At 36.3% G+C, this 11,548-nt stretch overlaps 1 protein-coding gene across 1 annotated transcript; it reads left to right on the top strand.

Annotated features, from left to right (window-relative positions):
- Positions 1-3,312: 3,312 nt before the first annotated feature.
- Positions 3,313-4,125, top strand: LOC133188140 (uncharacterized). The gene has a single exon (XM_061323522.1). The coding sequence runs from the start codon at positions 3,313-3,315 to the stop codon at positions 4,123-4,125; it is 813 nt and encodes a 270-aa protein (XP_061179506.1).
- Positions 4,126-11,548: the final 7,423 nt, after the last annotated feature.

The following is an 11,548-nucleotide window of genomic DNA, read 5'->3' as shown; positions in this document are numbered from 1 at the left end:
TTGTGTCGAAGAAGTGTATTTTTAAGATAAAGTGGATCCTATGTTTAAATTAACAGAAAAGTCTATATGTTATGCTTTTACTTTCAAGTCATACTTTCCAAAGAAATGGAGCAAAGACCCACTCATCTGAAAAAATTGTCCTATAACATGGGGAAATGATAACTTTTTCCCTCTTTAGTGTATGCATGTTATTGCATAATTAGACGAATGATTTCAATACTTATTATTGACGCAAATTGTAGCATGCGGCAATTTACACTAATGTTAACTGGTATATCAACGAAACTTTTGTTATGGTTGAGATAAAAATATTCCCTTATTTGTTGAAACTTGGGCATTTTCTTCTTCTTATTTGCCCATGTTCTTTTAAATTACTTTTCCGTTACAATAAATGTATACCCTTTTCAGGGTTGTTATAGAACTTCAGTCATAAGCTATTTTTTCTTAGATTCCATTTTTTGGTAGTTGTTAATTTTTATTATTGTTTTCTATTTATTTATTTTTGCAGGAAGTATGAATATATACTAATGCATATGTATATGTTATAAAATAGCGTCACAAAATATCTGGAAAAAAAATTACCCTTGTATTTTCTTCAGACATGGTACCGCTTCTAAAAACGTGAGCATTTAACCAGAAAACATGAATTTTTTCAAAGACAAAAGACGCATTGTTTATCTTAATGAGGAAAATATTTCTCTTCTCTATACCAAGAAAAAAATGGATAAACAAATAATAGCACATTCATAAATTGTTTGCTTTGACACGACAAAGTGCTGATATCGACTTGAAGGGCATACATTTTACAATATGGGTAAACGTTTTACTTAACTTGGTAATCATGTGTAGTTACACGTATCTTGGCATTTTTTTCAGCAACAAGCATACTTGTTTACCTGAAGAAATGCAAAAGATGAATAGGATATACTACACAAATATTGCTGGTTTTTAGGTCAATACTATGATTTAGACACCTGAGGAGTACCGAAGGGCGAGGTGAATATTGTACTTCGAAGGTGACCAAATCATCGTATTGACCGAAGAAACAGCAATAATTGTTTTATTGTATGATTAAATGACACAAATTCTTTAAGCATTCCATGCCATCTTTCTTATTTACATTAAGTGAAACTAGCCAAACATAATGAGAGAAACAAGGTTAAAATTAAACATAACCAGTTGTATTAATTTGGAATTTTTAATTCTATTATTTTAGGTGCAATGTAGAAATATAAATGTCAGGCAAGTATATAATAGGACCGATTTTGAAAAAAAGGGGGGGGATCACAAGGAAAAATTGATAACTTACCTTTAAAAAAACAGACTAGCCCCCCCCCCCCCCAAAAAAAAAAAATAGAGGAGAATTCTCTCAAATCAAAATTTTATTTGTTGCGATGTTCAAGTCCATGGGAGGGGGGGGGGGCTTTCATTGAACATTTTTATCCTTAAAATCTATAAATTTACGTTCTCAAAAAAAGGTGAGGAGAGGGACAGGCCCCCTGCAACACCCTACCCCCCCCCACCGCCCCCACACCTATCCCTCACCCAAGATTCTTTCAAAAACTATTTGTGTCAAGTTAGAATTTCCCAATCTATTTTTAGTCTACAGTGGAAAAAATAAATTCTTATATTTACCTGGAAGGTCACGTGCAGGTAAATACATGTATAACGTAGTATTTTTTCTACAATGCATTGAATCACACGACAAGCACTGATGTATCATTGGTATAAATCATTATTTTTTTAAAAGCATTGTATATTATAAATGCATATAGTAAAATTAAGTACAGCATGAAAATTACACTTGAGGCTTGCTGATAGTCTTTGTTGGTAATAATTAAGAGACAAGGGTTCTATTTAAAAAACAAATTTAAAAAAAAATCGAATAAAACCACTCAAAATAATGTTCGCTAGAGTTTTCTGACATGATAAAAAAAAAGCACACAGGAAACATATTCTGATATATTCGAACATATTGAAATTTCGTTTTTGCTATATGTTCAGATACATTTGGAAACTTCTGGTAGATAGTCTCCAAAAATGCAAAAGAACGAGACAAACGTGTTGTTGGTAATAATTAAGAGACAAGGGTTCTATTTAAAAAACAAATTTAAAAAAAATCGAATAAAACCAATCAAAATAATGTTCGCTAGAGTTTTCTGACATGATAAAAAAAAAAAGCACACAGGAAACATATTCTGATATATTCGAACATATTGAAATTTCGTTTTTACTAAATGTTCAGATACATTTGGAAACTTCTGGTAGATAGTCTCCAAAAATGCAAAAGAACGAGACAAACGTGTTACTCTTGTTATAAAATACATTAACTTGAAATAAAAAAAATGCCATCGAGCTTTAAAACCAACGCTTTGTGTGTTCTTAACCCATTTATTATCATCTTTTATTGGTTTCTGTAAAGGTTTGACTTGAATCCTTGGGCAGCTCAATGGTTATAGGAGATGCCGGGTAGGGGGTCAAAAATCGGATTACAATTTTCTTTTCTTATATTTTTACACAGTTTTTTTTTTAATCTTTCTTCAGTTTCTAATAATATTTTTTGTTAAATATAACTAAAAAAATAAGCACCTTGTCCTTCTAGTAGCAAAAAACTTTTGGTTCTCGAGTTTTTTTTGTTTTTTTTTTGTTTTGTTTTGTTTTGTTTTTTTTTTTGGGGGGGGGGGGGTATTTTAGTTTCTCTAAATAAACATCTAAAGTCAATCGTTTTGATTTATTTTCTTTGTTTCTTCAAAAGGATCCGAAGTAAGACTATGCCGAGCATTCAAACTTTGGCTAAGAGAGCTCGTGATTATTTTTCTATACACTTCAAAGCTAAATGTCCTGAATAAAAATGGATTTCATTTAACAAACCCAGTAACAATGATACACACAGAATGATATCAATATTAATTATATTGTATCATTCCCGCATAGAGAGCTAGATGGATTTAAAAAAGATAATTCAAAGGGAATAAACAAATCAAACTTCATCTATCCTTTGACAATAACGAGTTTTCTTATGTTTTAGCGCAACCTAAACGGCCGAATGTGCAACAACGACAACAACAAGGTCACCAACAGCAACGCTGGGTACGAATTCCAAACCAGCAACACCAGCCAGCATTACATACACAACAGTTCCGCCCTCCACAATTCCGTCAGGCGGCACAGCTTCAGTACTTCCATCCACCAGTGCATCATCCATCAGTACCCTACCAGTACCATCCACCACAGCAAAGGCAGCCGTCTCAACAACAAAAAACATCTCGTCAAAATGCGAATAAGCAACCTTTAAAGAAGCAAGCAACACAAATGCAACCAAGACAACCTGCCATTCAGCCTCGCATTGCAGTTGCAGCTCCTCCATATCCTCAGCTTGTTCATCCTTTCCCATATTTCAGTCATCCACCAATACATTACCAGCCTCCTCCTCCACAACAAAAACAACAAACAAAAACAAATAAAACAAAGAATGTAAATGCACAAAAACCTCGCGTTCAAAAATCAGCGCCACAATCGCCACCAAAGCAACTTGTCATGAAAACCCAATACCCAGCTGTACAGCCTCAACCAAAGTATGTAATTCCGCAGGTGCATTTCCCGCCGCCGTTTTACCAACAACCCCATTACTATTATCCACCAGTTTATCAACCTCCTTTGCAACCACAGACAACTAAGCCAAAACCTACCACAACTACAACAACTACCACCACAACACCGGAACCGGAAATGGAATCAGAAAGTAAATCGAAATCAGGAACGCCAGTACCACAAGTTCCTTGTAACTCCTGGTACATTGATCGCGGCGTGTACAGATGGTACCCATGTCCGTTACCACCTCAACCTACGGCAAGGCCAACCCCACGACCAACCAAGCCACCTCGCACCACCACTGCCAGTCCAACTCCCTATATCACCCAGGAGTGTGACTACTGGTACATCCAGAAGGGTGTGTACAAGTGGTACGCGTGTCCTACCCTGCCACCGCCAACCACCACACAGGGACTCTTCGATTTCTTATTCAACCCTCCTACTACCCTTTCACCCGTGAACATATTTCCGGTTGTGAAGCACAGTCCTGTGAAAGTGAATATTTATCATAAGGAGGTAGAGAGAGGTAGCTGAATATAAGAATAACGATGTCTGTATGAAATATAACTTGGCGTTATTGTATCTTTTAGGTGTTGGGATACTCCATGCGCCTTCTTGTATCTTCGCATTGTATTACACAATTAGTATTGTCCGAGAAAGCAGTAATCATTAACGGAAAAAATATATTTTCATGTACCATATATTTCATATATACTCATGTACAACAAAATGTGAAAAATAATTTATGAACAAAGTAGAAAGAATTTAAAAATCGTGTATTCATTTTCAGTGTAAAAGTTTGTTTTTTTTTCAAATGTCATGTGTTACTAAATCAATATTTTAGATAATTATGCACATTGTATTCTCAAATTCTTGAATAAAGAATAACGAAGTTTGTTAAATAGTAGCTTCAAAGTGCGTTATCCAGAATCCTAAACTGTACTACTATCAAAAATTGTCACAGACCTTAAGATATACCCGAAATCTTGAATCTCTATAAAACAAGAGTTTCTCAGCCGATTCAAGAAAAATATGCCATAAAGCAGTTTTTATTACATTCTTATTTAAAAATCATAGAAGATACTGAAGATTATTGAAAAAATACTTGTCAAAAATATCCTGGCAATATAGCACTAGACTGAAGCGAGCAGCCAATAACAGCAGCCATTAAGCCCGTAGAAGCTAGCAGCCACTAAGGAAATTCATCAAAGGACTGAGAGTACTCTGACGCAATACTGTTTAATGCCTCATTTTCGACAATTTATAATTAATAATTAGATAATTAATGCAACACTTAATTATTAATTAATAATTCAAACACTTGGAGGCAGTTAAGCTCACCTGCATAAGGAAAATTATGCGGTTTCACAACAAACAAACAAACAAAAAGAAGAAAATGTCACCATCTTTGACCGCTTAAGAATAAAACAGCATTGGAAATAGGTTAAGTACTTCCGGGAGAATCCCTTTTAGGCTCTTTTACGGGTCTCAGGAACATGATGGTGCCAAAAGGCTAACCTGAAATTTGCTTACTCCTAATATTTACATTGATAAGGGTTTGAAGGTAATTTAATCTATTTTAAGTTATGATCCTTGAAGTGTGCTTCGAACAATTACTGGCTCAAGGTAAAAGGGTCCACAGGGCTATTATATACGGCCATTATATTTTGGCTGAAGTGGTACCACCAAGTGGTGCCAAAGGCGGGTTACATATTTCAAGCAGCTATTATACCTCTTATCTTATAAGTGTGCTTTAAATCATTACTGTGAAAGATAGAAGATTTCTAGGACTATCTTTCCCGCAATCGGTTTGAGGCTGTAACGGCACCACCAAGTGGTGCCAACGGTGGGGAACATCTTTCATGCTTTCATTTTTCAACCATCATTGACCACTAGAACAAACTAACACTAAACTGGAAAAAACTTAAGGGCCTTAGGGATTATCCTTTGTCACCTTTTTGACAGGTTCCAATGACTAGAAAAGGCCAGTTAGGTAACCTGAACTTTGTTGTCTTTCACATTGTCTATTGATATACGGGTTAAAGGTCAGCTATTATACCCCCTTATCTTTGAAGTGTGCTTCAAATCATTACTGGGGCAAGGTAGAGGGTCCCTAGGACTATCATTTCCCGCTATCAGAATGTTGCTGTAGTGGTACCACCAAGTGGTGCCATGGGTGGGGGACGTATTTCAAGCATTCATTTTGAAAGCATCTTTGCCTACTAGAACAAAGTAACACTAGTGAAAGGTTGAGGACCTTAGGGAGAACCACTTGCCAGGTTTTCGAAGGGTCCTGTTGAAGAAAAAGGGCCAGTAAGCTAACCTGAACTTTGTTGTTTTTCACTTTGTGTTTTAATATACGGGTTAAAGGTCAGCTATTATACCCCTTTTCTTTGAAGTGTGCTTCAAATCATTACTGGGGCAAGGTAGAGGGCCCCTAGGACTATCATTTCCCGCTATCAGAATGGGGCTGTAGTGGTACCACCTAGTGGTGCCATGGGTGGGGCACGTATTTCAAGCATTCATTTTGAATGCATCTTTGCCTACTAGAACAAAGTAACACTAGTGAAAGGTTAAGGACCTTAGGGAGAACCACTTGCCAGGTTTTGGAAGTTTCCCTGGGAAAAGAAGGGGCCAGTTAGCTAACCTGAACTTTGTTGTTTTTCACTTTGTGTTTTAATATACGGGTTAAAGGTCAGCTATTATACTCCTTATCTTTGAAGTGTGCTTCAAATCATTACTGGGGCAAGGTAGAGGGCCCCTAGGACTATCATTTCCCGCTATCAGAATGTTGCTGTAGTGGTACCACCAAGTGGTGCCATGGGTGGGGGCTTAATTCAATCTTTCATTTTCAAATCAGCTTAGGCCCCTAGAAGAAACTAATACTCGTTGAGGATCATTGGAAACTTTCGGGTTCTCTCGGACTTGATGGGGGCCAGTTCAACTTTGTCGTTTATTTACATTGAATATTGAAACACGGATAAAGATCAGTTATTATTTTTTGAAAGTGGATATGCATCATACCTTAGTAGGGCATAGGAGGTGGCGTATCGGGCTATCATTTGCCGATCTCAGATTAAGACTTTAGGGGAACCACCTAGTTGTGCTTTGGTTGAAAGCCCTTTTTGAAGTATTTATTTTTCGCAATATTTGAACACCATAAGAAACCAACACAAGGGAAAGGTAAGGGATCATAGGGAGTATTCCTTTTCAGTTTTTGGAGGGTCTTTAAGATTGGACATTGCCAATATTCTGATAGAAACTTTATTTTTTTTCTTGTTCCGTTTTTAAGAAAATTTAAGATTCGTGTATTATCCCATTATTTTTGAAGTGTGCATGAAAGCACTTTTGTGGCAGAAGGGGGGGGGGGGGGCTGGCTTATCATTTTCGCTGTAGGGGTTCCACCAAGTGGGTTGTTTCAAGCGTTTTTTTTTCTTCGCCATCTTTGAATAATGTAACAAACCAACACTAGGCAAGGGAAAGGGATCATAGAAAGTGCCCCTTGTTATGTTTTAAGAGAGTCTTTGAGACAATTATCTCATCCGAACATTGTCACATTTTAACATTACATTTTGAGATGAGGTTGTTCATTTACTCAGGTGACTTACTATGTTTTCGTTTGTTGTCATTTGTCGTCCATCGTATGTTATATTTAAACATATTCAGCTTTTTCTATGTGACCTTTATATCAATTTTAATCAATTTTCGTATATAGCATCTGTGAGTAAAAGGAGAGGAAAGTTGTGAATTTCATGTTCCTGGCTCTTTTGAGCCGAGTTATGCCCAAGACAAGATGTAGTTACGATATCGACAGATTATTTTTTCATAGTTTGCTACAATATTTCTTTTTTCTTGTTCGTATGTTACAATACTCAATATTTACAAAGTTTTTCTTACTGTACGTATCCACGATATCGCATTGATATTGAATCATGATTATTCAATGGATGTTGGTTACCTCCCTCAATGTTATATTACCTGAATGCTATCATTTTCATAGTGTCGATATCATTTCGATGTCGATTCATGTCTGCTCAAGCATTTCAAACTGCTGTCCTTGCCATTGTGCATGTATGTCTTTGTTTAAATACTTTAAATTTAGGAAGATTGTACTTGCTATCGATATTGTCGATATCGACGATATCGTATGGATATCAAATCATTTTCGACATCATTCTTGTGGCTGTATTTCTTTATGCAACAGTTATGAGTACGTTCTTTCTGATTATTAAGTTTGTCCTAATGTCGATCTCGTACCGATATTGAACTATGATTCCGCAAACCATAATATTTTTACCAACGCTCACCCTTACACAAAACCTTACCCTAACCCCAACCTCCTTAAAAATAAAAACAACCCTTGCCCTTTATTTGTCATCCTTAATTTTATTTAGATATTGATACCTAGCTGCAATAATGTAACCCTCTCCGATTTTTTGGGGGGGAGACGGCTACAACTCCTTAGGATCTCCGTAATGGTGCAAGTGCGGGAGTAATTCACTACCGCACAGTTTTTGGTTCAAATTATCAGAAAGTGGGTATTTTATTAACATATCTTAACTGAACTCATAAAATGTAGTTATGCAAGACATGAATTGGTCCAAAAATATAACGAACAATTCGTAGATCGGTTATTTTTCGTGTATGTCAACATCATAACTTGAATTTGTCCGCCATGTTTACTGACCTTGATCGATTTTATTTTGGAACAACCAATGAGAATTCTGGATCTACGGGAGCGGATCTATATTGGAATTCCCTTATTTTAAGCATAAATATTACGGTTTATGAAAAAATATCACATGGAATGCTTTTATTTATCGATGTTTAGTGATACCAAACAACACAAACATTTATCAACACCGACATTTACTTTATCAAGTGATTCTAAATTTAAAGCGCAAGTCTCAGTACATCACGCGAGAACTGTCATGGCTGCTGAAGAGAACGACTGGTAAACACGCAAATTTACTTTACTTAGTTTTCGCGCATAATGGGCTATGTTGTTGATAGTGAATAAAAATTCTTATTGGAAGTAAGTTAAATGCAAAAACAGTTTATTTTGCCTGCAGACGCCGGCATCAAAAATATAAATTTGCACCATTATGGAGATACAGTGGAATTGTAGCCCTCTCCTGAGAATATCATGTTAAAAAAATCGGAGAGGGCTACATTATTGCAGCTAATTTATACCAAATAATGAATGCACATTGACATCATACTTGCGACCTTCTATAAATATGTTTCTTCCTCAATTTGGAAATAAATTGTACAGATCTGTATCGATATCGATGATATTGTCGATAGCAACGGTGTCGAAATAAAACTAAGTTTAATATTTATCCAGTATTTCCAATTCCATAGTAATGATCAGGATCGATAGCATTACAATATCGATGTTATATTGTCGATATCGACATAGAATTTGTTGGAACCTGAGGGGTGGGGTTCAAACTATCAAATTTAATGTAACTTTTAAAAGTCTTATTTACTCCTAGACATCAAGCAGTCAGACTTTAAGCATTTATAAGATATGAGAATTGCGAACAGTCAAAGCAAACAATGCAAAATTGTTAGCAGAGCCACAAGGACCTCTGAAAACAGAGGAGGGACCAGGTACCTTAAATGAGTGAGCATCCCCTGTTGTCCGGTCACATCCGTTGTTTGCTCTTTGTCATTATCGGGAAACTGGAGAATTCAGTAGACAATTCAATGTAAAAGTAACGGACTTAACGAAAGATTGTAGTTGCAATCATAGCCCTTGTTTCAACCATAGAATTTGCAAAATATTGTGTATAAACGAGATTCTTTATATCCTTGTATAATCAACTTATTCGTTAAATGCTTGCTTATTTTTTTTTTCCAATAAGCAATGATACCTCAAAAGCAAACTGTGAAATTCTTGGTCCTTAGATTTGGAGTTTTGATGTAAGAGTTGGGCTTTATAGATCATATAGGTAAAGTAATATTCTTTAAAGTCTTCTTCTCTCAGCTGTATATTTAGGAGACAAACTAAATGCACAGAAATGATAAGCAAGTGTGCCTCTTCCAAAATTTTGAATTAAGGCCTCTTGGTCATGGTTATTTTGTTAAGGTGGGGCTTTATTGGTCATACATGTATAGTGAAATTGCTTCAATTCTTTGAAAATCTTCTCTGTTCCTGTGTATTGAGCAGACAAACTAAGTGCATGGTTATGAAAAGAAACAAGGAAGGGTGACCTTTCCAAAATTCTGAAACTGGTCCAATGGATCAGGTGTTCTGGTTCTGAGCAGGGTACCATTGATCTTATGAGTAAACTGATAGAAGTCAGTTTCTTTTGTTTATTCAGTTATGATAATTAATCACTGTAAATACTGAAATTGATAGATCAATAAAAATAAAAATAAATTAATGTATACTCAACAAATAAGTAAAGGGTCATGGAATTAAGTCCACATTTAATTTTTAATACAAGAGTTTTGTTTTTAGGAATAATATTTATGTGGCTGTCGTACATTCTGCTTTTTATTTGCACAAGTTCGATTACCGAGTAACCGAAACCACGTGCACATTTACAATATCCCCCTCCCAAAATGAGAAACGCTGTCAAAGGTCAAGTGAAAGAAATTTTGTGTAAGACTTTAATTTTCAACAAGAGGCCCATGGGCCACAACGCTCACCTGAGTAACTTTGGCCTTGCTGTTTTTCACCTGATCCCCCATCCCCTTTAGTACTTATTGTGGCCCCGCCCTACCCCCAGGGGTCATGATTTGAACAATTAGAATCTACACTATCCCAGGATGCTTCCACATAAGTTTCAGCTTTTCTGGCCCAGTGGTTCTTGAGAAGAAGATTTTTTAATCACCCCACCCAATTTTTATCTTTTCTTGATTATCTCCCCTTTGAAGGGGACTTGGCCCTTCATTTTAACAATTTAAACTCCCCTAACCCAAGGATTCTTTGTACCAAGTTTGGCTAAAATTGGCCCAGTGGTTCTTGAGAAGAAATTGAAAATGTGAAAAGTTTACAGACGGACGGACGACGGACAACGGGTGATCCGAAAAGCTCACTTGAGCTTTCAGCTCAGGTGAGCTAAAAATTACTTTAGACTTTGAAATTTGACAATTGCTGACCTTAACTAATGACAGCATACCGCAGAGGCGACATATGGATGTACAGCACAACGGTTGTGCCAAAGGCATGTTGCAATTGGGTATGCTTAACGTCAACTAGTTCGACAGCTAAACGTCAGCCAAAGCGTATCAAGGAGGTAAAGGGAAAGGTCCCAGAACACAGGAGAGGGGGGGGGGGTTGCAACAAAGACTGAAGTGACAGGCCAAAAAGTACGACAGCCCGTCAGCAGTGTGAAATTTGCTCTTGGCAAAACGCATCGGTTCATGTCTGCCGAAATCTTGAATAGAAAGTATAGGAATGATCATGGGTTGCAAAAACCCACTCAGACGTTAAGAAATAGGATACCTGCAGCAAAGAGCTAGTTTCATTTTTTGCATAAAATGGCCCTGTCCTTATATCAATTAATTGACTATCACCTTCTGTCCCATTTCATATATCAAAATAAAGTAGAGACTTAGTGCTTTCATTTCCTATAATAAAAGTTCTTTTTGAGAATTCAGGTACTGGTAAACAGGCTTTGAGAAAATGCAATGTTCTTGAATTTTGCAGAAAACATGCGTATTTGACTACCTTCAGCAAAGAATTAAAATATGAGCACAGCTCACGATCCAAAAATTAAAACATTTTTTGTGATCTGCAGAAACCGATCGTTCATTATGTAATTGCATATTTTGGATCAGAGGTTGTGCTCTATATGAAATATTGAAATAATACCTCAATTTTTGGCCATTTTTATGGGAATTTACAGAATATGGGAAACATGACGCATTTTATGACGTCATAATGCATTGACTAGAGAGAAAATTACGTCATGTTCAATAGATACACAGTCAAGGATCCAAG

This window comes from Saccostrea echinata, unplaced genomic scaffold (genome assembly GCF_033153115.1).
Source record: "Saccostrea echinata isolate AGI-Se365-2 ecotype Australia unplaced genomic scaffold, CSIRO_AGI_Sech_v1 ptg000016l, whole genome shotgun sequence".
In the NCBI taxonomy this organism is placed as follows: domain Eukaryota; kingdom Metazoa; phylum Mollusca; class Bivalvia; order Ostreida; family Ostreidae; genus Saccostrea; species Saccostrea echinata.
This window is presented reverse-complemented; position numbering and strand designations above follow the sequence as displayed.